This window comes from Embiotoca jacksoni, unplaced genomic scaffold, assembly GCF_022577435.1.
Source record: "Embiotoca jacksoni isolate LCO1_2020_lvr unplaced genomic scaffold, fEmbJac1.0.p SCAF_7, whole genome shotgun sequence".
In the NCBI taxonomy this organism is placed as follows: domain Eukaryota; kingdom Metazoa; phylum Chordata; class Actinopteri; family Embiotocidae; genus Embiotoca; species Embiotoca jacksoni.
In genome coordinates, this window is record NW_027185425.1 from 10,284,260 (window position 1) to 10,310,322 (window position 26,063).

Genomic DNA, 26,063 nt, shown 5'->3' on the forward strand with positions numbered 1-26,063 from the left:
GGCACACAGATACTGATAATAATAATAATAATAATAATGTAATCTACTGATTTTTGTTATTTTTTTACACTTTGTGGTGGAATTGGCAGAACGTCTTTGCTTTCAGACTGTAGTGCTCATACATACTTAATGTACTAGTAATATTTACCATATTCTTCCAACCTGAAAAAAGGTCTTTCACGTAAATTAGCTATGACTGAGATTGTATTATATTACAGAGAAACCTTGGTGTGATTTAATCTTCCCTCTTCAGTGTTATCAAAAGTTGCCCATGCCAAACCAAATGATCCATAACCTGATAGATATCTGACAATAAAGCAGGTGGAGTCAAACATATTGTCACTTGATTCTGAAAGGTAAATTGTGTCCAAAAATACAAGGAGAATAGTTGGAAAGAAAACGTTTTCCATTAGGCTTTCTCAAAAGTAAAAAAAAAAAAACTAAAAGAAAACTAAACTAAAAGCATTTCAGAAGTCTTTTTGAATATATATGTGAAAATCTGCTTTCTTTTTTTATGATGTATTTTATTTTATCTTATTTAATTTCATTTAATTTCATGTTACTTCCGTTTCCGGCTAACACCGCAGGAAGAGGCGGAGCCTCACGCTCCCCCTGCGTTGGTTCATTCAACATGGCAGCGGGACCAATTTCAGAAAGGAACCAAGGTAACTTCCTCCTCTAAGTGTGTGTTTCCTCCCGTCGTTTGACTCGTTTGTAAATGTGCTTGTAGATGACACTTAAAACTGCTTCTTTTTTTCACCTGACCGATGTTGAGATGTTGAGTTATTAATAGTTTTGTCGTAAACAACCCGTCGATCACATGGAAGAGTTGTCGCTAGCTTAACTTACCGCAAATCGAGCCATTTATTCAAGTTTATTAAACTCGAATAAATGGCTTCTATTCATTTGCCTCGCGTGCTTTATAAGACTTAAAGCGGATCTGTGTTTTTTTTGTTGTTGATCGATGTGAGTCTCGCTCGCGGCTCATCTTGTCGGCTAAACAGCTAAAGTTAGCTTTAGCAGGCTACAACGCAGCTCGGCGGTCCGGTTCAACAAATCCTCTCTGCTGCCTGTCTCGTGTGTCGGATGTTGTTTTTAAAAGTGCTTTTACACATCATTTGATGAGCTGGGACGTGGTTTAAGAAAGGACAGAAAAAGAGCCTCGTTTGCCTCCAATACAACCTTTTAGAAGAGCCGCAGTATGGACGCACATATCTGCAAAATACAGCAAATCGTGTTTTTATTATTGTTTTGATATTATGTAAAATTACTGCCGCATCTTTCATGTCTTTTTTTTTTTTTTCCAAACGAGCTGCTGTCTTTCATTCTTTTTAGTTTTGGATCAAAGTGATCAAATTCGCAGAGGTTTTATACGCAATTGTTAGTTTAGCCTGTTTTAATATCGTTGGGAACTAGATTTAGTCCAAACCAGTTATAATAGGGTTTAATACAAATAACATTTAGGTTGTTTTTCTTTTCTTCAGATGCCACTGTGTATGTTGGTGGCTTGGATGAAAAAGTGTCTGAGCCGTTGCTATGGGAGCTTTTCCTGCAGGCTGGTCCTGTGGTCAACACACACATGCCAAAAGACAGGGTCACCGGCCAACATCAAGGTGAGTATCACCTCACGTCTTCGTCAACGACGGGGGAATGAAAGTTGTAAGAACGTGTAAACCTGAAGAATCACAACGGCAATGTAATTACCTAACATGCCTGACTATTTGTTTTACTCCCGTCTCAGGTTATGGCTTTGTGGAGTTCCTTAGTGAAGAGGACGCTGACTACGCCATCAAAATTATGAATATGATAAAGCTCTATGGCAAACCTATTAGGGTTAATAAAGCCTCAGCGCACAACAAAAACCTGGATGTCGGTGCGAACATCTTCATCGGTAACCTGGACCCGGAGATTGATGAGAAACTGCTCTACGACACATTCAGTGCCTTTGGCGTCATTCTCCAGACGCCGAAGATCATGCGAGACCCGGACACCGGCAACTCCAAGGGTTATGCTTTCATCAATTTCGCCAGCTTTGATGCGTCTGATGCCGCCATCGAGGCTATGAATGGGCAGTACCTCTGTAACAGACCCATCACCGTGTCGTATGCCTTCAAGAAAGATTCCAAAGGAGAGCGTCATGGTTCGGCAGCAGAGCGGCTCCTGGCTGCGCAAAACCCTCTCTCCCAGGCAGACAGGCCACACCAGCTGTTTGCAGACGCTCCTCCGCCACCGTCTGCCCCGACACCGGTCCTAACATCGATGGGAGCTGGGATGCCCATGCCAGGTATGTGTGGAGAACAGTTGCTATTCAAGAAAAATTTTAAAACTTACAGGACTACTTTGACTCTCTCTCTCTTTTTTTTTTTTTAAGTAGTTACTTAATGCCCTTGTAATTTATTTCAGCAGATTTTCAGCTACCGTTCATAAGGTCATGTTGCAAGGATCTTGTTCACATTCATAATAAGTTAATCGATGATTTCAAGTCATAGTCTCATAGAATACATAATCTAGTCTCAAATTTACCTTTATGATTTAATGCATAAACAAAGTGGCAACCGTACTACTAACTCTGTTTGGCTTGTAGTGTTTCACCTCTTAAAGTACATTATCTTTTAATTAGCAGTTATGCTTGAAATATTAGTGATTGATTGTTGGGCTCTTCCACAAAAATGCACGTCACCAACACTCTGCTGTCCTTGAATGCATCGTGTTGAAACGGACAAGGCTCTAAATCCGCTGCTCATGTGACGCCTTTTATGTCGATGACTTTTTGTATCTTTATCCGTTACATTTCCTTCCCTCAGCTCTAACTATGATAATATGTTTAGTTGCACACTCCTCTTGTCTGCTATGAAAGTTGTTATTGCAGCAAAGCTGTCTCTGCCGGAGTTATTGATGTAGTTGAACGTCTACAATTTTCATTTTGATATATTCTCTTTGGGTTTTGTTCCCTTAAGTCAAAAATGTTAGAATCTGTTGTTTTTAATTTATTGTCATAAAGCATGTACAGCAGCTGTGTCTGACTAATGGTGACAGATTGTGCAGCTGAATATGTTGAGTGGAGGCCAATGGGAGCAGATAGCATCATCACCAATATTGAGATGAAGCAGAATCCTGTAGGAAATGTCATTGTGCCACTCTTAAGTGATACCTCTTTTTATCAGCTGGTGATAAAGAGATCGGTTTGAATTTATTTTGGACAATGTCTGGAATACAGTCAACATGACAGTTGAGAAATTAGCCCTTTAATGAAATGTTTCATAGTTGATACGATGGCTGCGATAATTGGAATATAAAACCGAATCATCAGTCAGTGTGATGTTGCACTGAGACACTATGAATATATTGTACATATAAGCTGCTTGTGTGCAGGCATGCCGCCTCCTGGTGCCTTCCCTCCTGTTCCTCCCCCTGGATCGATGCCTCCTTCAATGCCCCCCTCAATGTCCATGCCGCCAACAGGGGGGTCACAAGGCCCACAGGGTGGAGGTGGTCTGCCACCTGGACCCCCACCCTTCCCCCCTTCCAATATGCATCCAGGTAAGGCTTTTTTTTCTTTTTTTTTAATGCTTTGAATATGTTTCCACAATGGCTGCTGGTGGGAAGGTGCTTTTCTATTGTTTGTTGTAGTATATTTACAACATTTGGATAATAATGGAGATGAAGTGCATTAAAAGGCGCAAATGGCCAAGCACGTGAGCCAGTGTAAATTTTATTGACCACAAATGTCAGTTGTGATTTCCTGTATTCAGCTTGTTTCACCACATGTAAAGTTTCACTGGATTTTCAGCTAAAATGTCAGCTTGAGCTCACTTTGTTTCTGTCACACAGGTATGGCTCAGATGGCGATGCCTCCTCCTGCTCCTCCTGGCATGGTGCCTCCGCCTCCTGCTCCACCAGGATCAAATCAACGTGCACCGCCGCCCCCCGGCATGCCCCCACCCCCACCTATGGGCATGCCTCCCAGAGCACCGTATGGGCCTCCCATGGGTGAGCATTGTGGCATCTCCTCAAGTCTTTGTAGTCAAATAAAAGTCTCTTCAGCTCAGATGAGTGAAAAATCCCTCGAAGTAGTGTTTCCTGTAAAAGAAGGGTTCTCAATGTTTTATGCAGCAAAAATAGATTCAGTGATTTGTTGTATTGACACAGGTCTGCGGCTGATAAATCAGATTTTGTTATCTTAGACAACCTCATCATTATCAAGGGCTTCTAATATGTAGATGTCGAAACATTTGAGCCATCAGATTTCCTGTGGGATTGTGGACTGCTTGAACTTCTTGGACATCAAATTTCATAGATTATTATTATTATTTTTTTTTTATCCGCGTCTATGAACAGTTTATCATTGCAGAACTGCTGCATATGTTTCTTGTTCTGAATGCTGTTTGCTGTGGTTTCCTGTAACTGTGGTGAGAGCCACGTAATCAGAAGTGAGTTGTAACTGGCCCTCCTCCCCCTCAGGTCACCCTGTGCCTCCAGGTATGAGAGGGCCTCCTCCCATGCCTCCGCCTGGCTACGGTGCCGGTCCTCCTCGTCCGCCTCACTTTGGTTTTCAGAGAGGACCTCCGATGCCACCGAGGCCCCCCGGTGCCCCTCCTCGGGTTCCTATGAGGGCACCAATGCCACCGTAATCCATGTCTGAAACCATTTAGCTTTTTTAAAAAAAACAACTCAACTTTAGATCTAAGCAGGTTTGTAATCGTGACAATAATTTAACCACCTGTTTGTATTTTTTTTGTTTGGTCATTGTACAGATGAACGACCTTTTGATGAATAAAATTTTTAGTACAAGTTTTTTTTCTCAGCCTGAAAATCAGTTAATGATCATCTTTAGTTTTGTTGTTTGTGGCTCAACGTGCATGAACAACAATTTAACAGAGACTTGAGACAGCTAGAAGGTCAATCAAAGGTAGGACATGCCAGTAATGTGTTCATAACAGAATCCAGCCCGTCCCCATTCGCAGGACATCTGTTACTGCCGTTTTGTAAAAGCCGTTGGTGTCAGAGATGCGAACACGGCGCAATATGATGTCGGCACCGTAACCACCTGGGTCGAAGAATGAGGTCGTGTGACCGAGTAAAAAATAGTGACCAAGTCACAGTCCGGGGGTTGTGAGCAAATGGGTGAGTTTTGAAACCGTAGGATGAGAGCGGTTTGCAGAATCTAATGACAATCAGTTTGTGTCACTGCTGTGCATTTTGAAATTTGGAAAAATGTTATTGACTTGAATAGCTGTATTTTTTTTCAGGTTTATTGTTTCCCTGGCTGATGGCTCACTGACATTTCTTACTGGGGTAGTTGTGGAGCCATCAGTAATGTTATTGGTTCGACTTTACTGCTGATTACAAGCTAAAATAGCCCCTGTGGTGTCCTGTATACGAGTGGAAGTTGTTGCCATAACAGTTTTACCTAAAGAAGCGATGCACGTATGAAGGCAGTGAAGTTACACAGTTTCATGACAGAGTTGCCGGTAGTAGCCTGTTGTACACATTGCATAGTTTTTATGCATGGATAGCGGTGATCAAACTTTACATTTAGATATAGTTATACTAAAATGAGATATATATATATAAAAAAACAAAAACTATTAAACATCTGCAGGACTGTAGCTGGTCTATTATAGTATTTTTCAGCATTGGTAGTAAGTTTTATTGAGAACATGCTGAGGGGAGAGTTTCTTGATTTCCTCCTTCACATGATCCAACATAACTTATGCATCAGGGCAACTGTTATAACCTGCTGTTTGTCCAAATAGTTGGTATAAAAGAATATGTTATTTCATGAAAGAAAACATCACTTGTAAAGTTTTAAAATGCCTCATCATTGCACCTAATTGCTTCGAGCTGGGGCGTCTCGAAACTCAACAAGTGACTTGACGTTTACACAAAAATCTTCCTGCTCTACATTCCCCTGCAACATTTTTAAAAGCACGTTTCTTTCATCCATAGAAAAAAAAAATATATTTGGTGACATCACGCTGTCGTTATAGAGGGCTCACGTTTCTACGTGGCCGGTCTTGATGCAGTCAAGGGATGGAGAATATCTTAGTGGTTGGCATGGCAACAGGAGTCAGGTGTGATTGCACGTGTGTTATTGTTGTTGCGCATAATTTGATATTCACGTGTACAGACAAACATGTATTCCTAAAAGCAGATGGGTGATATCGATGTGTTGCAAATTAATGTAAACGTATTTAATATGAATCTTTAAAATTATAATTAGCCTCCTGGCCTTTAGGTGGGGGGAAAATAGCACCAAACTGCAGGAGTCTGCGTAAAAATCGAGGGGGTGGGGGGGGGGGGGGGAGGTTTGCGCAGATTGTGTGCAGATATGCGCCAAAACCCTTCCAGATATGAAGGCGTTTCATGTTGCTCTTGCGCTCGTGAGGGTTTCGCGTGGGGGAGGGGACCCCTGCGCATCGGCGAGTGCGAGTGGATGGCGTGGGCTTCTCTCCTCCAAACCGCGCAGCATCATCATCATCATCATCACCACTCGGCTCGCAGCAACAGCCTCGTACGCATCGTCATCCTCATCCTCCTCCTCATCACCATCTCCGGCGCCGAAGAGGGACGCTCGCATCGCAGGATTTGAGGTGAGATTAAATTTAAACGTGAGGAATCGTGAACTGTTTGGCGGCCGATGGCGTCTTGTAGCGTTTTTTTTATTTTATTTTAATTTTTTTTTATTTAATTTAATTTAATTTTTTATTTCTTTACATTAAGACATCACGAGAGGGAGACGATGGGCGTGTTCTCCAACCGTTTGCTTCACACAGCAATTAATGATCGATTTTGTGAATCGAGACGCGGCCCTATAATCTAATCCAAGTCGTGACAAACTGCCGGCGGTGAGATTTCTAAGAATGAGCGCATATGTCAGGAGGCAGGCGATGAGACAATCGGCTGCTATCTGTGACAGATTAATAGATTTAATCCGCCGTATTTGTAGGCAAATTGGCCTGTTAGCGACGAGGCCTCTTTTTTTTTTTTTTTTTCCCCCCTTTCTCTTAAAAGCAGCGGAGGCAGTTGTGACAGCACTGAAAGCATTCATTTAAACATTTTTAATCAAGACTCTTGAATTCACATTGTTGCTACCGATTCGCCTATAACTGCTGCTTCAATCCGAGGAGCTAAAAGAGATGTTATGACCATGTTGGAAACAGGAGCGGGATGCGATTTTTGGGGATTTCTTTGGCAGTCGTTGACGCGATGTTATCAAGTGTCCAGATTGTCCATCACGACACGGCTGAAATCTCCCAGTGTTGTAATAAGCTTGCTTTGCATGTGATATGATGACTATCTGCCCGGTTTGGCCCTTGCAACGAAATCATAAACTGCTGCTGATTGATTTTTGAATGGAGGAGAAATCAAATTAAAAGGGTTTTCTGAGACCATATAGGGAGCAATAACATCCATCCTCCTCCTCCTCCTCCTCCTCCTCGGGCCTTCCTCTTCTCTCTCCTCTTCTATCAACTGTGTTGCAGGCTGTGTGAGCTGTAGAGAAGCTGTCAACTTGACAACAGTGAGGAAATGAGAAAAGTGGCTTTAAAGCTTTTGTTATAGTCTGACTAGTCTTTGCATTGACACTTTAGTTTCTCTATGAAATTGGAATTAAAGGAGTGTAGATGATGTTTACCTGTTGCATCTATCTATCTATCTATCTATCTATCTATCTATCTATCTATCTATCTATCTATCTATCTATCTATCTATCTATCTATCTATCTATCTATGTGATTAATGATGGCTGAATTCCTTTTAGCTGCTTCAGTTTCAGGGTCCTGGTATTGTGCATCCTCGCTCTATGTCATGACTTCATTATTCATTTTAGAATCTTTTCCCTTCTTAGAACCGAACCAACATTAATGTTAGTGACAGCTGTGTTTTTTCTACAATGGAAAGGCTGTGAAAAGATGTATTCACGAGAGAACGAAGGTGTCAATCAAGCCCATGGTGTCCTGAGATGAAGTCCAACCTGCCAGAATAAGTGAAACCACCTGTGCAGGTGCACATTTACAAATCTTGCACAGTTGTGCACGCTGCTGACTGTCACACAGTTGTGTATGCTTGTGTTTTTGTTTTTATAAGGGATAGAGATTACAGGGCCGTAAGTGCGCCGGTGTGAGATATTATTAGGTTAGAGTCGGACAGTTTAGCCTGGCTGACCAGGCTCGGCAGGACTCCTTTGATCTGTGCCAGAAAATCTGTTCATCATGCTGACAGTGTCTTATGACTGGAAATGATCTTCAGAATGAAATTTAACATGAACAAATAAACAATGGAAACAGGATAAAAATGCAGGCGCACAAGTATACTGTATATTCTTTATGTATATTTTATTTGCAGCAATTTAAAAAGCAATTTAGTCAAATAGGCCTTAAGTGTTGTATGACTTGAATTTCTGTAGCACAAGAATGCAAGAAAGATTTATCTTCTCTGCTCACTCAGATCAAAAACTATTATATCTTAAATATATTTACGTCATTGTCTTTAGTCCAAAAATATTAAAAAAATATCTAAATATATTGAAGCCTCTTGCAGAAAAAAACACAAGTTTCCCACGTTTTCCACATGGGATCACATGTATGTCGAATGTTTACCACATGTTGCAACATATGTTAACTTGAAGAAAATATGTGGACAAATTTTCACATAGGAATCTACATGGGCTTCATACATTACACCATGAAAATGATCCAAAATCACATGTTTCCCGTGGGCACAATACATGTTTCACAATCACATGTGTATGTGGTTGTGGTGGAAATTCCTGTTGCTGATCCCGATGAGGCTTAAAACAAAAGATGTTCAGACGACAGCAGTCTTTGTTGGTTTTATTCTTTGCAAAGAGGTGTCACAGTCATGCAGGTTACAAAGGCAGCCTGCAGAGAGTTCGGACCCAGAGTGTTGGATGCAGGACACATTTATAGGGTAAATCACGTTGTCCGGGTTATTACAGGGAGCTGAGTTCATAATGTTCTTATGATATGATGCTGAAGTAAAAAAAAAAAAAAAACGGAAGTTCATAATGTACTTGTGATATGATGCTGAAATAGAAAACAAGAAGATACACACAGCAAACAAGGAGTAATGCATTACCATACAAGGTAATGTGAGACCCTCTGTTTAAGACATGACTATGTAAGGTAAGAAAGAGAAGTCTCTGTGGTAAAACATCACTATATAAGGTAATCTGAGAAATTGCTATTACAGTATTTACATGATTTTTTTTGCACATTTGACATTCATGTAGTTTTCCTGTCGGGAGGGATTTAGGAGTTCGTCTTCAGAATTACATCACAAGGATGTGAAAAGACTTTAAAGCAGCACTGAGACCATTACGTCGAGCAATGCAGCCTCACTCCTTTTTGATGGCTCGTCAGAAAGTTTGACCCATGACCTTGGCGTTTTATGAAATCCTGTCTCTGGCTCTGTGTAGGCTGCATACCTGACAAGCATTTAAAGCTCCGCCAGGCCCGTTATTACCTGTCAGAGCTCATTTTTGGAAACAGGGGTGAAAGTGAACGTTACCGTGACGTCTCATCATTGTCTGTCTGTTGTTTCGCTGCAGTGCCAATTCAATGTGACGTGTTGTTTTGGTTGCATGGCGACCCAGGGCCCGGTGTGTTAATACAGAAGCATATGGATGTGGGTATCGCCTCTGAACTGAACAAGTTGGTGATTTAAAAATGTGCCTTTCAAAAGGAGATGTCATGCTGCAGCAGACGAGTAAAATGGAAATCACTTGTCTTGCTTCTTTTTTCTTAATTTCAAGCCTAATTTATTTTGTGTTTGTATTTTTTCTTGTTGTAAATGTATTCATGTAAAACCTGTCACTTAGTCACTTAAACCATTCAAATATTTGCATTTTAATGGAAGATTTTGAGCTGTAATAATTGGACTTTGGGGGGGGGGGGGTGAGGGTGTCCACAAACACAGCAGGCACCTCACAGCGATTATCTATTCCACACTAGCGTCTGACCCATTTGAGTCATGGTCACATACTGTAGCCCTTCTCCATGAACTGACATACTCAGGGCATTTCTGCATTAGGAAACATCCATTACAGACCGCTCACTGTTCCAGGCTTTTTGCTCAGACCCGTCTGTGACTTAGCAGAGAGCACATGCTGGGCGGTTAAGGAAAGGCAGCAGGTGTAATCTGGAAAGACATTATCAATGGCTGGTTAGGTGTTTTGGTTAGTCGAATGAAAAAAGAAACATAAATAGTGCAGAAAAAAAAGGTGTCTGAACAGTAATAGATATAGATGGATAACCTGGTATCATCACACACTTTGGTGTAATGCACCTGTCAGTCCACCAGAAAATACTGCGTCAGCGTCACGTTCTGCCTCAACTTTGTCGACTTTGTCAAGAATGTTTCTTAACATACGTTACATGAGTTAAACATTTTACATTGTGTAACTAACTTACTTGTGTTATTCAAAAGAAATCCATAATGACTTTTGCGCCGTCACGAACTTGAACACTGGTTTCTCGGGTGAAACAACAACCCCCTCCGACCTCCTCCCGTAGACGTAGGCTTTATCACTCTTTGTACCCCTTGGGAATGAGAATATTCTGGTCCCACAGGTGTGGACTTTTCACACGGAGGTGAAGCAAAACATGTTTTAGTATCCTTTCGTGCAGTTTGGCGTGACACCGGGCTGAGATGGATTGTGAGGCAGTGGACGCCTGCGCACAGAACGCACAGAATGATTGTAGTTTTCAGTGTGTGTGATGAGCTGCAGGTGGTGTCCTCTTTGACAGGACTACTCTTTGCTTCTGGCTTGGACGGAGAATTGAAACAGCAGCTGATGCCAACCCTCCTCCCCCTAATCAATATCTATGTCAAAAGGTCACCAGAAATGTAAATTGATGCCCTTGAAACTGCCATCGAATGATTTCCTTTAAGAGCAAAGCACCTTTCAATGAATCCAACTACTACTGACTGATGAAACATTTTTCTTTTTAAACAAATTGACTCATTTAAATTTCCATTTTCTCCTCAGACAGAAGACGAGCCTGTTGTCAGTCAAGTGAACTGGGAGTCTGTGAGGTGTATCCTGAACCAACCGAAGTCCCAGCACGTTCAGGTGGCCTCCCAACTAAACCTTTGACCTCTTGTGTATCTTCTGTACCTCTTTAAAATGGAGGAAGGCTACCAAAACCGGACTGCCTTCATAAAGGGTGCCAAAGACATTGCCAAAGAAGTCAAGCAGCAGGCGTCGAAAAAGATGGGCCGCTCAGTGGATCGGGTGACGGACGAGTACAGCAAGCGCTCCTACAATCGTTTTGAAGAGGATGATGATGATGACTACCCAGTGCAGGGAAGCCAGGACGGCTACTACCGTGGAGACAGCCAGGCAGCCAACGACGATGAAGGGGGCCACAGCGACTCCACAGAGGGTCACGATGAGGATGACGAGATCTACGAAGGCGAGTACCAAGGAATTCCCAGGGCTGAATCAGGCAAAGGTAGTCTGGCTGGAGGTCCTGAATCGGTGAGAGCTGGAGCTCAACAGTTCAGAGATATTGGGGTGTCCGAGGCTGAGAGGAGGAAGGACCAGGAGGAGCTGGCTCAACAGTACGAGACCATTTTACAAGAATGTGGTCACGGGAGGTTCCAGTGGACCCTGTACTTTGTACTCGGGCTCGCACTCATGGCTGACGGCGTGGAGATCTTCGTGGTCGGGTTTGTCCTCCCCAGCGCTGAGAAGGATATGTGTCTGTCTGAACCCAACAAAAGCATGCTAGGTAAGACTCTTTCCTTCTGTTTTAAATGTTCTGGTTTGGCAAATTGATGACTTTTATTGTAACAATCTCAAAGATATTGGTTTTGTTGTGTTTGGTGTCACCTTTAGTGATTAGCAGTAATTGCGGCTTTTTTTCCTCGACTTCCCTTCCCGGAGATTCAAACAGCGATGCCTGTGTGACGTCGCTCAATTGACAGTTGATGGCTTCACATACAATTTTTGAAAAAAAAAATCTTGGAGATTATTCTTTCTAAAATCTTGTATTATTGCCAACAAATATCCAAAGAATTGGTTGTGTATTCAAGGCCTGATACAACTTATCCTTCTGTACCATAGACTGTAGTTTTTGTCTAAGAACTGTTTAAAAAAAACTTAAATGAGTCACACTGTTCCTGGCGACCTGTTCCTTCAGTACAATTGAGTGAGTCTCACATACACCATGAAAGAAATACTCACCGGAGTGCGATGACAAGACGATAGCCGCATACATTTTTTTTTTATAATGTAATGTTTTTTTCTCTTTTCTTTTGTAATGTTTTTACAAGAGAGTGTCTGCTTTGTTTGTTTATTTTAGTTTAAAGACAAACATACACACACACACACACACACACAGATGCACACAAGTGATGCAACACGCGTTTCTGCCAATAGCCTGAAGATAATTGATCTACGCATCAAGAAACACAGCACTGCAGCAACAAAGGCAGGACAGACATGGACTGTTGGCAAGCAAACATGGAAACAATGCAGGTGTTAAAGTTTGGCTAAAAAAGCCAATTGGCAAATGTTTTTGTTTCTTCAGGGATACACGGTTGTTTTAGTGAGCATATAAATAGAAACTCGAAAATAAACCTTTATCTGTTGGCTGAAATTAGTCCTTAACAAATGCACTATTTACTCCTGTAAATATGTCGGACATTTACTGAAAACTATAGTTCCGATGAGATATAAAAAATAAAAAAAAAATCAATGTTTGTTTCCCATTTTTTACATCTTTAGTTGAATAGGCTCGAGCTCAAACAGTGCTGCGAGATTGAATAAGCTATTGTTGACTTTGTTTTGATGAAAAAACAAATCAAAAGTTATCTGCAAATGTATTATCAAACCCATATAACTGTTTTGCAGAGTCACCAAAGTCTGTAATTTCACAGTGATAATACAGCAGAAAAGAAACAAGACAGGACGTTCTCGCATCTGTCAGAAAACGTTCTGAAGTAAAACAGAAATGAATCAACAGTGAAACAATTCACCAAAAAAAAAAAAAAGCTGACACTTTAGTCTGAACAGTTCCATTTCCTGTCCCCTCTCCACAGGGCTGATTGTATATTTTGGGATGATGGTCGGGGCTTTCCTCTGGGGCGCTCTGGCTGACCGGATAGGCCGTCGGCAGTCTCTTCTCATCTCCCTCTCCATCAACAGCATCTTCTCCTTCTTCTCCTCCTTCGTCCAGGGTTACAGCACCTTTCTGTTTTGCCGTCTCCTCTCGGGTGTTGGGTAATTGCAAAAATCATTTTCTCTTTTCAATCTGCACCACTTGTTCTGATCTGATCTGTTAACTGCTGCAATGTAACGCTGCTTTTAATCATTTATACCACAAAATCAATACACTTCCCGTCCTAAAGTTGTAGTTTCCATTCTGACTGCACCATTTTAAGTTTGACGATAGAGGGAAGATGATTATTATCCATTTTGTTTTTAAGCTCTTCCAGCATGCAGCAAAGTGTTTGAACACAATTTCTCTGGTTTAGTGAACTGGCAAATTAAGAGACTGACATCATTCCCATTTAAGTTCAGATCAATGACTTTCCCACTGAGTTCCTGTGAGTTTGTTTCCCCCCCCGGTGAGCACAATGAGATATATCGTTATAGTTATGTTAAAGCTTTAGTGGCCAAACAAAAGTGTAGTGAAATACATCAAAAGTTGGAGAGTCAAACTGTGGTGGCTCCACTTGTAAAAGGTTGATGTAGTTTTATATGCAGTAATTTTAAATATGTTCCTTTCCCCTTGGTATGATATGATCTTTTAGCACCTTTAAGAGCTACACTATATTGCATTTTGGTTTGTTTAATATGAAATAAATAAACATAGCTTTTATTTTTAAGTGCAGAAAAGTGTGAGTAATCTTGACACAAACAGTTGACCACTTGGCTCAGTTGGTTTCTGAATTTTACAGAATCGGAGGCTCAATTCCCATCGTGTTCTCCTACTACTCTGAATTTCTGGCCCAAGAGAAGCGCGGTGAGCACCTCAGCTGGCTCTGTATGTTCTGGATGATCGGAGGAATATACGCATCCGCCATGGCCTGGGCTATAATCCCACATTACGGTCAGTACAGTCATCAGATTACATTCTTATGAACCATCTGATTATCCTAATCTTTACTTAATTTTTACTTTTTACTTTACACTCAATGAATAATGTAACATTTTGCTTGGTGAGAGTTACATAAGAAGATTGGGACCAAGATTGTCATGTTTGTCCATAAATAAAGGGCTCTACTGTAGTTATTTTAGCACATACAGGAGGAAACAGGCTACCTGGCTCTGTTCAAAGGTATCAAATTCTGCCTTCTGTATAAAAGTAAAGCTTATTAAATTTTATATCTCAGTTTTTTTGGACTATTTTTTGGGGCTCCCAGCGTTTACCTGACACTGTGCTCAGCCAAGAAATAATCCACTACAAAACCTTGTAAAACTGAATTAAGCAATTGAGAAACAACTTGTTAATTACTGAGTTTTAGGTGCTGCTAAATGGATTTTTGGAGTATTAGACAGAAGTTAGTTTTGTCAGTCTTCTCATTAAAGCTAGAGACAGACAAAAATAAATGTCAAACAATTCCATAAAATGTGAATATTTTTGCAGTAAACTAAGTGTGAACACAGCTTTGAGCTTTGGTTTTGGTAGTAGTGGGAGCAGGCTGGTGGAAAACGCACCTTCCAGCTTGTTTGCTGGAAAACTGAATCTGCCCAGAGACACTGCACTGAGGTTGACCTCTGACCCCTGACTTCCCCCAAGGGAGAAAGAAAACATGGTTCATATTGTGTCAAATCAAATTAATATATTAAATGAGGTGGGGTGCTTGACCTTAATTTTTCATTGACTTGACTCGTGTTTTGAAGGGCACAGTGAAGATTCTGGATGGTAAATATTCAGACATGTGACGTCTTTTCTTTGTGTTATGATGTTTTTTTCTTCCTCTCAGGATGGAGTTTCCAGATGGGCTCGGCGTATCAGTTCCATAGCTGGCGTGTGTTTGTGTTGGTATGCGCATTTCCTTCTGTTGCAGCCATCGCTGCCCTCAGCGCCATGCCAGAGAGCCCACGCTTCTACTTAGAGGTTAGCAGATGTGCTCGTTGACAGTTAGTCTCTGGTAACAGCTGGTTTTACTCATATTTGACCTATTTGTAACATCAATTTCAAAATAAAACATGAATTGTCTTGAGTAAAGATATTTTTCTTTCCAAATTCCTTTATCAAAACAAAAAATTTGATACAAACAATGTAACTTTAACCTTTTTTTTCTACCAGAATGGCAAACACGACGAAGGCTGGATGATTCTGAAGCAAGTTCATGACACGAACATGCGAGCAAAGGGACACCCAGAGAAGGTGTTTTCAGTGAGTATCGCCGAGTAAACAGCGAGACAAATCTCTAAGAAATTGGACAGCAAAGAGATGAGGGGGAGAGCGCGGTTAGGAGTGACATACCTTAAAAGTCACAGGCCGGATGCTGGTTGGCTACCAGAGCAGCCAGATGCACAGGAATGAAAACATATTCACCTTGGAGCACAGTCGATGACTTTTACAACATAAATTGTACTCTAGCAGGTACGTAAACAAGAAATCAGCTGCAATTTGATGCAATGAAAACACGATAAATCAAATTTTAATTCATAAAATTGAACCTCATTTAACTCATTACCCCTTGTTATATATACGATCCGAACAACATTTGCTTCCACATTTCGTGTCTATATTTACAGTCAGGGTCAACAGAAAAGCAACTAAAATCTTAAAAAACAAACAAACAAATATACAACATGCGGTTAAAGGTACAGCATGTATCATTTTCCAAAAGCTCCATTTTTGTCAAACAAGCCATGAGAAGAGAAAAAAAGAATCAGCACACTTCACTGTGTCACACAAATCCTCATCAGGCTTTAGACTTACAATAAATTTGAAACAATCATCATTAAACAATTGTTATTTTACATAGTTACACTGTTTTTATGTCTATTACCTCTGACTACAATATCTTATCTGTGTGGTATTTTCTCTCTGGTGAACTAGAAGCAACAGGAAGATGAGTTTCAGGGAGGCTTTTCAGAAGAGCCACTTGTAGCCTCTGTAAAGTCATGACTGTCTCTTTGATCCAAGGTCACTACAATCAAGACGGTGAAGCAGATGGACGAGCTGGTGGACACCGGCACCGACACTCCCGTCTGGAAACGCTACAAACTGAAGATTATAAGCCTCTCCCACCAGGTGAGTGAATCTTTACATATTTACATATAATATTTATTCAACCAGAGAAAATAGTGCTCCGTGAGCTGATGTGGGGTTTGTTTTAATAAGTTAGAGATTTGTTGTGTTGCAGGGACTTCTGAACAAAAGATGTAACTAAATGCCTTTAACCAAGTTTTATAAGCGAGAACTAAAAAAGACCCCTGAGATCACAGCTTCCTTAAAGCTGCAGTTATTATACAAGAGTATCCAGCTCAGGGCTGGCTGTTAAAGGCCTCAGTGGAGCTGCACTGGTGGAAGCGAGCAGAAGTAGTAGCATGGAGCGTACCTCTCCTTATTAAATAGTTTGTATTCTTGACCCGCCTGTGGTTTTATGAAAGCATTAAATTAGAAATAAACTATTTGTTTTATCTTTTAAAAAAATTTTTTTTAATCATATCCACATAGACTTTCTCCACTGATTTTTTTGTCTCTTAAGTTTGAATTTGGTGCCAAAAACTCTCACCTAATCAATATTGTGCTCTTTTTCTGGTAATCATCTGAATTATTTTGCATCTTTGACTAAATCCAAGAGAGTTATTGTATGATTATATTTGACTTTCATGTGTGTTCTACTCTTGGTGGAAAACTTTACCAGCTTTGTGCCTGATTTGAATTTGCATTCAGCCTACGTTCTGCACCATGCACACTCCTACACCCTCCATCTCCCTCTGAATCTGCTTCTTGTTTGTGAAAAACAGTCTTTACAATAATAGCTGAAGCACTGTGTTCAGACTAAAGATGTAATTTCAATGCAGGTCCACATAGAGAAACAACAGCCTGGCTGCTCTCATGTTGGCTTCAGGTTTTAACTTTCATCCATAAAGTTCATTCTAACTCAACAAGATGCATGTTGAAACTCTGATTTCTGTACTGCAATGTCACAATATTATGAACTTAAATGAAGAGCATATGCAAGTTGTGTCAAACACATGTAAAATAATCAGCCAAAAGAAGTTTCTGGTCTCCCAGTTTATCTCTTCATCAAAAGTTGTGTTTTTCTTTTTCACATATTGCAGATACGGAACAACATTCTTGCCTGCTTCAGCCCAGAATACAAAAGGACAACCTTCATGCTCATGGCTGTTTGGTTTACCATGTCTTTCAGGTAAACCAAAAACGTAGAAAGCCTCCATTGTTACATCGCTATCTAGTATAGTATAGAAGTGAGTATATCACGCTCACTTCCGGAGCCTGTTTCATCCGTATTGTCTCTGACAACTTTGCAGCTATTACGGCCTGACGGTGTGGTTCCCCGACATGATTAAGTACATCCAGAAGCAGGAATATGATTCACGCACGAAGACCTTCGTGAAGGAGCGAGTGGAGCACACCACTTTTAACTTCACCCTGGAAAACCAAATCCATCGCGAAGGACACTACTTCAATGACAAGTAAGCTGTTTTTCTTCCTGGACGAAGTTAATTCGTTATCGTTGTGATCTGATTCAGTATCACAGTACAGATCATTTTATTCATTTGCAACGTAGCACTAAAATATGAAACATAAATTAATGTTCACAGGTTCATCAACATGAAGATGAAGTCCATGGTGTTTGAGGACTGTGTGTTCGAGGAGTGCTACTTTGCGGACATCACCTCCACTCACACCTTCTTCAGAAACTGCAACTTCAGTGCAAGTTTGTTTTATAACACAGGTAAATATGATTTTATGTATGACTCATATAGTCAGTTTGACAGGAAAGTTTCAATTAACCTGATGAACCTGCACCTTGCTCCAGGTTTGCTGTATGTCTGTAGTTTATGATAAATTGTTTGCAAAGTTCCTGAAGGACATGTGTCGTTTAAACATAATATTAACTGAAATGTTCAAAGTAATAAAAAACTAGATTTAGAGCCAAAAGATTAGACAGGGCCTCAGGACAGAGTAATAATGCAGGTTATGTGTTCTTACATTTTCAGAATTTTTTTATTTAATGGTGCTTTTTACACATTTGCAGTTGATCAAGTTATCACAAAGTAATTACCACACAGACAACCAGGGGTCTTTAACCTTCAGCAGTTCCCCAAATGAAAATCCAGTTTTTAATGAATCAATATTTGTTTAAGTTTTTTGTGCTGAAACACTGAAAAGTACCATAAACAAACTGAGAGCCAAAGGTGCAATAGTTAGCTGTAATATTCATCTAATGTGATATAAAATCCTCACATCTGAGACTGCTTCATCAACTACTTATCAAATATGAATTATTTTACTGATGATTTTCGGTCGAACTCTGTCGACTAATCATTTCATCGCTATAGTTTTCACCTCCTGAGCAGGGAGATAAATCCTTTGAGATAACATATGAGTTGAAAACAGCTTCATTTCATCCTTTGGTAAAAAAAACCCCAGATGAAACATAAAAGAACAGCAGTGTTGAGCAGGTCTGCTGCCATGGAAACACTCTGTTTGCTAGTAACCCCGGGTTACACTGCAGCAGAGCTGTTACCGAGGCAACGTAAACAAATCCAGCCCTGACTTTTTGAAGGCAGAGTAACGAGAGGCGATGTACAAGAGTTTAAGTGGCTGATCGGAAGCAGAGATTTTAGACACACGATGACAGAGGAAAAACTGTGTGGTTTGGACTTCTGCTTTTGCTTTAAATCTACATGTCGAATTCAGTCCTGGGAAACAAATGTGAAAAAGGAAACCGTTTTCCTGCCTGCACACTGCAGCTTTCCGTTCGAAGCTGCGAAAGATTTGCTCCGTATTGGTTTTCTGCAACAGTAACGCCTTCGGCAGCTTTCACAGTGGCTGTATCCTCTTCTCTTTGACGCCGGCAATACATTCCTGCATGTTTGTGTCATTTGTGCATCTAAAATTTTATGATCATTCAGCACTTTCCGGCCCAACTCCCCTCAGGAAAAGTGTTTTTGGTTATTGGGATGGAAGCGATTCCAGCAGCGTCATCAGATTCAGGGAACAGAGAGTAACGTAAAGAGGAGGATCAAGTCTGACCTCTCCTGAACTTTTCAGTTGTTTTCCTGATCTACGGTTTATTATAAGAAGTTGTATTTGATGCTGTTTCCATGTTCAGTCGCTGCCTTAGAGGAATGTTGATTAAAAGCAGATGCTGGCGAAGGATCGGTTGTGCGGTGGCTGCTGTAATGCCCCGGCTTCTTGTGCTCAGCCATGAGTTAATCCCCTCGTTTTCTGTTTCAGGAAAACTAATTTCTGCAAGGACGGAGGTTTGGTTTGGGGCACGATGAAGAAAGGCATTCTTTAACCAAAAAAACAACAAAAAACTAAATGCTTATTGTGCTTTACACGATAAAAGTGTAAATGCGGTACACTGTAAATCCTACGTTTTGAGTGCTCTAACCCAACGGGAAGATTTAAGACTATTTATGTTAAATTATGTTGTATCTTTACTGCAATCTTTACAGCTTTATCTTTGATTTCTTTTAAATTAACTGTAAATAAAATCAAAGATTAAATAAAAAATTAAACATGCAGACGAGGTGAAATGATGTTTTTCAGCTCTGAGAAGTGTCTGTTGTTCTCTCTCTTATGTCAATCAGTTCCTCAAGTATTCACAAATCTCTGGGTTTTATAATTTAGTATAACAAATCAGTAACACCTCTGTCTTTTCTTTTTTTTTTTTTTTTTCCCTCTTTCTGTCCTCAGATTTTTTCAAATACAGGTTTGTCAACTGTAAATTATTCAACAGCTCATTTCTCCAGAACAAAGAGGGCTGTATTCTCGACTTCAGTGATGACTTTAACAATGCCTACATGATATACTTTGTCAACTTCCTCGGCACACTGGCAGTGTTGCCTGGCAACATTGTGTCGGCTCTATTAATGGACAAAATTGGGCGCTTGAGGATGCTGGGTAGGTAAATCTAATCAATGCTTGATAATTCACTCATCAGTATGGAGGCGGTTTAATCTAATGCGATTCTCCCTTCCTCTCTCCACTCAGCGGGATCCAGCGTCATATCTTGTGTCAGCTGTTTCTTCCTGATGTTTGGCAACAGTGAGTCGGGGATGATCGCCCTCTTGTGTCTTTTTGGTGGCATCAGCATCGCCTCGTGGAACGCCCTGGATGTGATAACAGTGGAGCTGTACCCGTCAGATAAAAGGTAACATGAGAGCAGCTGTCAACACAGAGAGCCTTCTGTTTTCTGAGAGTAAAGCTGAGTCTCGGTGTCATCCGCACACAGATTCAGGTCATGTGGGGCATCAGTGTTGAAAATACAACATACTTTTTCTTGGGAATATAATTTTTTTTTTTTTTTTTTTTAAATGTTTGATGTGCATTTATTTAAACTAATATTTTATTTTATTATATCTGATTCTGTGCAGAGTGAATGGTCTTCCTGCAGGTGTTCAGGTGCACTTGTTCTGGTAAAAAGAGATCTTACTGTGTCATACATTCCTGTTTTTGACAGAACGATTCCTCTTTTGCAGACTTTGATTTTGGGACAAACGTATTCTGCACTAAAACCAGCTCAGTTGTTTCTTCTAACAAATATATATTGGGTGGTGAAAGCTCAAGAGGTAACCAACTAAACCAACTTTAAGGACCGGTGGTAGTTATTAAAGTAATTACAAAAAACAATTTTACTTTAGTAAAATATATGGTAATTTCCAAGTCTTTAAAATTCACTTAGAAACATGAACTGAATTTTGGTCTAATAATTATTTTACCCTCGGAAACAAAGTGTTCCTTATGCACAGGCAAATATGATCCATAAATGTTTTGTACAAACTAAAATGATGACATTCGTGTCTCATTGAAAACAATTATTATGAAGAAAAAAAAATGACCAGAAGTCAAATATCTTTTTGTCTACAATTATGTCCAATGACACTGTTAGAAACAGGGAGGCCTAATGGACTTTATTTTGATTACTCCTTATGGTTGGATTATTATGAAAAGTTGAGTAATGTATCAGTGACAAAAGCTTTTTTTCTTTGCTAATTTTATTTGTGTCTGTGAATGAATTTTCTTGTTTGCCATTTTTTTTAAACTAACGTAAAAATGCGTTTGATGTCTCATAGATCCGTGTGTGGTCATTGTACATACATGACACAATAAATAACTGCTTGTACAAGCAGTACAATTCAATGTTACAAAGAAAATAAAAATTTAGAAATTTGTTTTTACATTTACCTTATTTCTTACTTGTCTGTACTATAAATTACAACAGAGAAATAAAAGTAAACGTAAACTAAGCTTTTTCAGATACAGCAATCTGGCAAACAGGAAGGAATTAATGATCGGTATAGTTAAAAATCCTCTTCTTTGAAACTCGCCACTGACAATGTGCTTGTACCTCTCGTCTTCAGGACAACAGCTTTTGGCTTCCTGAACGCGCTCTGTAAACTGGCAGCCGTGCTGGGCATCAGCATCTTCCAGTCATTTGTCGGCATCACCAAGGCCATACCCATCCTGTTTGCGGCGGGCGCGCTCGCTGCCGGCAGTTTCCTCGCAACAAAGTTGCCTGAAACAAGAGGCCAAGTGTTGCAGTAAAGCAGATGACCAGCAGTAGGCAGCGGAGGACAGCTGGAGTGTGAGTTTGACAACTAGAGCCCGAACATCCCGGAGAGCTTCAGCGCTGCCTGTCACACACCAAAAGAACAGACTGCCATCCCCATTGTAAGCCCAGAATCCTTTGAAATGTGGATTGCATCATTCAAAGTCACAACAGAGACACACAGCGGTTATAAGAGCACACAGACGTAGGAAGAGATCACAACACCTGATCTTTCTGTATTCCCTTTATTTCAGCTGCTCTGTTAGAAAAAAAAAATCTGATCTTTTATGAAAAAGTAACTCTTATAAGGTGATTCAATGCGAATGGAAATGTGTTGTTAGGATAAAAAGCCCACAGATTTACAGTGAAAAGACAGAATGGTCAAATGAAGAGATGAGACTGAATTTATAAAAAGCCATTTCTGGGTGAGTGGGGAAGATTAAGTTCCTGTATGTGGTCAGTTTTCAGATATGATTGCAGTGTTTTTCTTTCTCATCGACCTCAGCGACTGACTTACAGCGCTGCTATTTAATTTCCTGCCACAGTTCGGTTCCTATATTTATTCAGACTGATGCTCATAGACGTTTTTCTTTGAAAGGATTTTAAATTGAATTTCAGGGTGATTATATTTTCTCTAAAAATGCCCGTGACCCGTGACCACTGCCTACTGCTGAAGCCCGCTGAGCTCTGGTATTCTCTGCCAAATACCATTAAAACATTCCAGTGAGACTAGATTTATCCAGAAACAAATATAATTTTTGTCCCTGGATAACTCCAGTCTGTTCTTCTGCGACGACGCATTTCAGAGGATTCTCTGTTGTAAATGGGAATAGTTGGATCCAGTTCCTCAGTGTTCAGTGTTAAACTAATGTTTTCCTTCGCTTTTGTGTGGCGGTGTGACAATGTTCATGAGTGCAACACAGGAACGTCTGTGGGACGGATTTTTGTCAAGTGCTAAATGTGGGAGCCGATACTATAGTGTTATATTTGCTTGAATTAGTTGTGAGTGTGATTGCATGTGTATGTGTGTGCAAGGAAGAGAGAGGGTCAGATTTAATAATTTAAGCCTCATTTCATGCAAACGAGTGCAACCATGTTGACCGCATGTTTCAATTAGAGGTTTTTATTTATTTATCCAACACGCAGAATGACTGAAACAGACCCATTTTCAAGCTTATTTAAAAAAAAAAAAAAACATACATCACATACAACTCATGCAGTAGCTCAGGTGTGCTAAAGGCTTACACATATTATACATGCAGGGTAGTCTAGCTCCATTACATCTGCACAGCTGCATTAATTAGCCTTAATATAAAAACAAATCATCTGATGGAGTGGGAAAGTTCCTTAATGTGGATCAGTGGTTTAAAAGAAATTCAAGGTCCACTTACCAGCTTTTGCCAAAGCGTTCAACAAGATCAGGAGGTGGAGTTTGCTTAGGTGTCATGCCGAAAGAAAGCTCTTTAAACTGCCAGTAAGTGGACCTTTGAGTTAAGAGTCATTTGGTTTATTCGCTGTTACAAACAAAAGTTGCATGCTTTTCTCAAATTGTGTCATCCTCCTTAAAACAAGGACTTTATTACATTCATAAGCACAAATGCAATGGGACCAAATGAAGAAGAAGCAGTAAAAAGTCTGATTGACCAGGCGGTGCAGCACAAAAGAAAACTAGAATTTAATTTTAAGGGCTCCTGTTCAAGTCGTTCCTTCACTGCATCCATTCCTGCCAGAAAAGGTGAGAATTTATTCCTCACTGTGGTTCTTCTGTGTGATACTGCTCAGTCAAATTTAAGGGTCCAATAAATTGGACAGAAACACTCCAAAAGTAAAACTGATTACGAACAGTATCATTATTTATACATATCACTGTACTTCAGTATCATTTCTCCAAAGGTACATCAACATGTGTGCTGACAATCAGTGAGACGGAGAGCGTGAAGTCTTGACTTAAAAACATCCTCTGGATTGTGTGTGTGTGTGTGCGTGCGTGCGTGCGTGCGTGCGTGTCACTGCTTTTATTGCCTCCCCTGGAGTAAATGAATACCCATGTTTTCCTCTGTTAGCTTAGCATAAAGCTGAAGCTCCATATTTAACATATACAGACATGAGAGCGGTATCCGTCTTTATCACTGAGCACGAATGCAAATGAGAGTATTCCCATACATGATTTCTTCAGTTTTGTCAGATAGATTCTGAGGATTTGATCTCTTGTTTGCTGTTTGTGTGCGAATTCCTGTTCATGTTGGAAAAAATGTTCGGCTGTGCTGATCGTGTGTGCGTGTGCGCGCATGTGTGTGTGTGTGTGTGAGAGAGAGAACGAGAGTGAGTGTGTGTGTGTGTGTGTGTGTGTGTGTGTGTGTGTGTGTGTGTGTGTGTGTGAGAGAGAACGAGAGTGAGTGTGTGTGTGTGTGTGTGTGTGTGTGTGTGTGTGCGAGAGAGAGAGAGAGAGAGAGAGAGAGAGAGAGAGAGAGAGTCAGTGTGTGTTAGCTGACTAAATCGTCTGTCACATATTTTTCTACTCTTTTTGTTGCATTGTTTTCATCCCTGTGATGAACACAGCTCAGTTGGGGACCACGGAATATATTTATTGAAAAGGACAAAAAAACAACAACACCCTAATGCAATATATGCAGTGTCGAATCTCATGTGTTGTTCTTCATAATAGACTCGGGTGCTCTTTTGCTGACACGGTTCAGTCCCATCAAAGATAGCCAGTCTCAAAGATAACATGCTCCTCTATTCAGAAACACGGAAACGGACCACATGCATCTGAAATTCACAAGGACGACTTCACCCCCCTAAAACCTTCTGTATTGAACCGATTGTGACGCATGTTTGTATCGTATTGTCTGACTTCTTGGACGTCCTGTATGCCAGCTGTTTTTGTCTAAAGCAAGAACTAGTGTTTTCATTGTTGTATGATGACATAGATTTGTTGCTTGCAGTGATTGTTCTTAATCAAAGTGGGGTTAAAATTGGTGAAAATTGAGTATGTATTCTGAAAGTAAGTTAGTGGTGACTGTGCTCCTTGTTTCCCTTGGACCCAGGTAACTTTTTATATACACATATATACAGTATATATATATGCCTGAAGTTCTGAGAAGGATGCTTATAATCATACGGTTCATCTTGTCTCAGAGGTACATGATAGCTACGGCCGGAAAAAGGCAATATACTTAAGGGAAGGGAACCAAAAATGTGCATAAATGATGTACAAAAAGTACAATTTGACCGAAACTCGTTTGTTGACGTGAGTCCGTATAAAATGGGGAAAGTGTGAGCAATAAAGTGGAGGCTTTCCCTTAGTCTGAGGAAACATGAAGTTAGTGTTAAACTCAAAAGGACCACGGTTTATCAACTCATCAAAAGAGCGCCCTCTGTCAAATTGAAGCCCCTGTCCAAAATGTAAAAGTTTACTATATGATGTTACTACGTGTAGAATTTCATTCTATATATATATACATGTATAAATTACCAAAAGGGTTGCTGGTTTGAGTTTTTATCTCTAACGATGGCAGTGATGTGGGATGTGGTCAGAATAAAGCAAACACCAGCCTGATGACATCCCTTCGTGGTGGCGGTCTGTTGAAGGTGTGGAGGACTTTTTTATGGCATGATTTCTGTCTACTTACCTGTCGATAGCACACAGCTCAGTGCTTAATGAAACCTCCAAAAAACAAACAAACAAACAAACAAAAAAAAAACCCGGACCGACCCCATGCCAGAAAATAACTCCTTCATCTGCAAAGAACTGCAAGAATCCTTTGCTGTAGTTGGGACCGAAGGAGTTTCCGTTTGTGTTTTCTTTAGTTTGACTCTGACCTGTTTATTAACTGATTCAAGTTCTACTCTAAATGTGAGTTCAATTCAAAATTCAATGTACTGTGTGTAGAAACTGTAGATGTTTGTACGTGCAAGTATGGAATTTGTGAACAAAAGATCAAGGAAAACAATGCAAAAAAAAAAAAAAAAGTTCAATATGACAAAAATCTATTGTGTGTTGTCTTTGTGTTTTGTAAATGAAGACTGAAATTCTTGGTAAATTCAGTATTTATTACTTCTGGATATTGAGAATATTTTAGTGATGCTGAAAAGGTGCTGTATTTATTTTATGTGAGAGTTGTCCATTATTCTGGGATTTGCACTTTTGTGCCACTTATCCAGTTCTATGAAGAAAATGATAAATCATAATGGAAATAAAACTTGAAAGAAAACCAATGTCATGGATTGCATTGCACAGCATGAGACCAGCTTATTTTATGTTTTATTTTACAATTTTAATATATGTCAATTTAAGATTATAATTTGCAAAAGTATAA

General features: G+C 40.1%; 2 protein-coding genes across 2 annotated transcripts; both read left to right on the forward strand.

Moving 5' to 3' along the window:
- Positions 1-601: 601 nt before the first annotated feature.
- Positions 602-4,791, forward strand: sf3b4 (splicing factor 3b, subunit 4). Its single transcript, XM_069176795.1, has 6 exons — positions 602-665; positions 1,485-1,613; positions 1,742-2,284; positions 3,373-3,540; positions 3,832-3,990; positions 4,462-4,791. Exons 1-6 carry the CDS (start codon positions 632-634, stop codon positions 4,629-4,631), a joined length of 1,203 nt encoding a protein of 400 aa, XP_069032896.1. The 5' UTR covers positions 602-631; the 3' UTR covers positions 4,632-4,791.
- A 1,631-nt stretch (positions 4,792-6,422) lies between these two features.
- Positions 6,423-25,958, forward strand: LOC138215051 (synaptic vesicle glycoprotein 2A-like). The gene is made up of 13 exons (XM_069177002.1): positions 6,423-6,593; positions 11,012-11,756; positions 13,069-13,249; positions 13,930-14,081; positions 14,959-15,092; positions 15,285-15,374; positions 16,134-16,241; positions 17,279-17,367; positions 17,489-17,653; positions 17,783-17,916; positions 19,890-20,096; positions 20,187-20,346; positions 21,557-25,958. Exons 2-13 carry the CDS (start codon positions 11,150-11,152, stop codon positions 21,738-21,740), a joined length of 2,211 nt encoding a protein of 736 aa, XP_069033103.1. The 5' UTR covers positions 6,423-6,593; positions 11,012-11,149; the 3' UTR covers positions 21,741-25,958.
- The last annotated feature ends 105 nt before the right edge of the window (positions 25,959-26,063 follow it).

Bases quoted from the DNA above. Each gene is read 5' to 3' on its own strand.
- sf3b4 (XM_069176795.1), top strand. From the start codon at position 632: ATGGCAGCGGGACCAATTTCAGAAAGGAACCAAG. The intron at 666-1,484 runs GTAACTTCCTCC...TCTTTTCTTCAG, and splicing joins AATTTCAGAAAGGAACCAAG to ATGCCACTGTGTATGTTGGT. The intron at 2,285-3,372 runs GTATGTGTGGAG...GCTTGTGTGCAG, and splicing joins AGCTGGGATGCCCATGCCAG to GCATGCCGCCTCCTGGTGCC.
- LOC138215051 (XM_069177002.1), top strand. From the start codon at position 11,150: ATGGAGGAAGGCTACCAAAACCGGACTGCCTTCATAAAGGGTGCCAAA. The intron at 17,917-19,889 runs GTAAATATGATT...TTCTGTCCTCAG, and splicing joins AAGTTTGTTTTATAACACAG to ATTTTTTCAAATACAGGTTT. The intron at 20,347-21,556 runs GTAACATGAGAG...TCTCGTCTTCAG, and splicing joins CTGTACCCGTCAGATAAAAG to GACAACAGCTTTTGGCTTCC.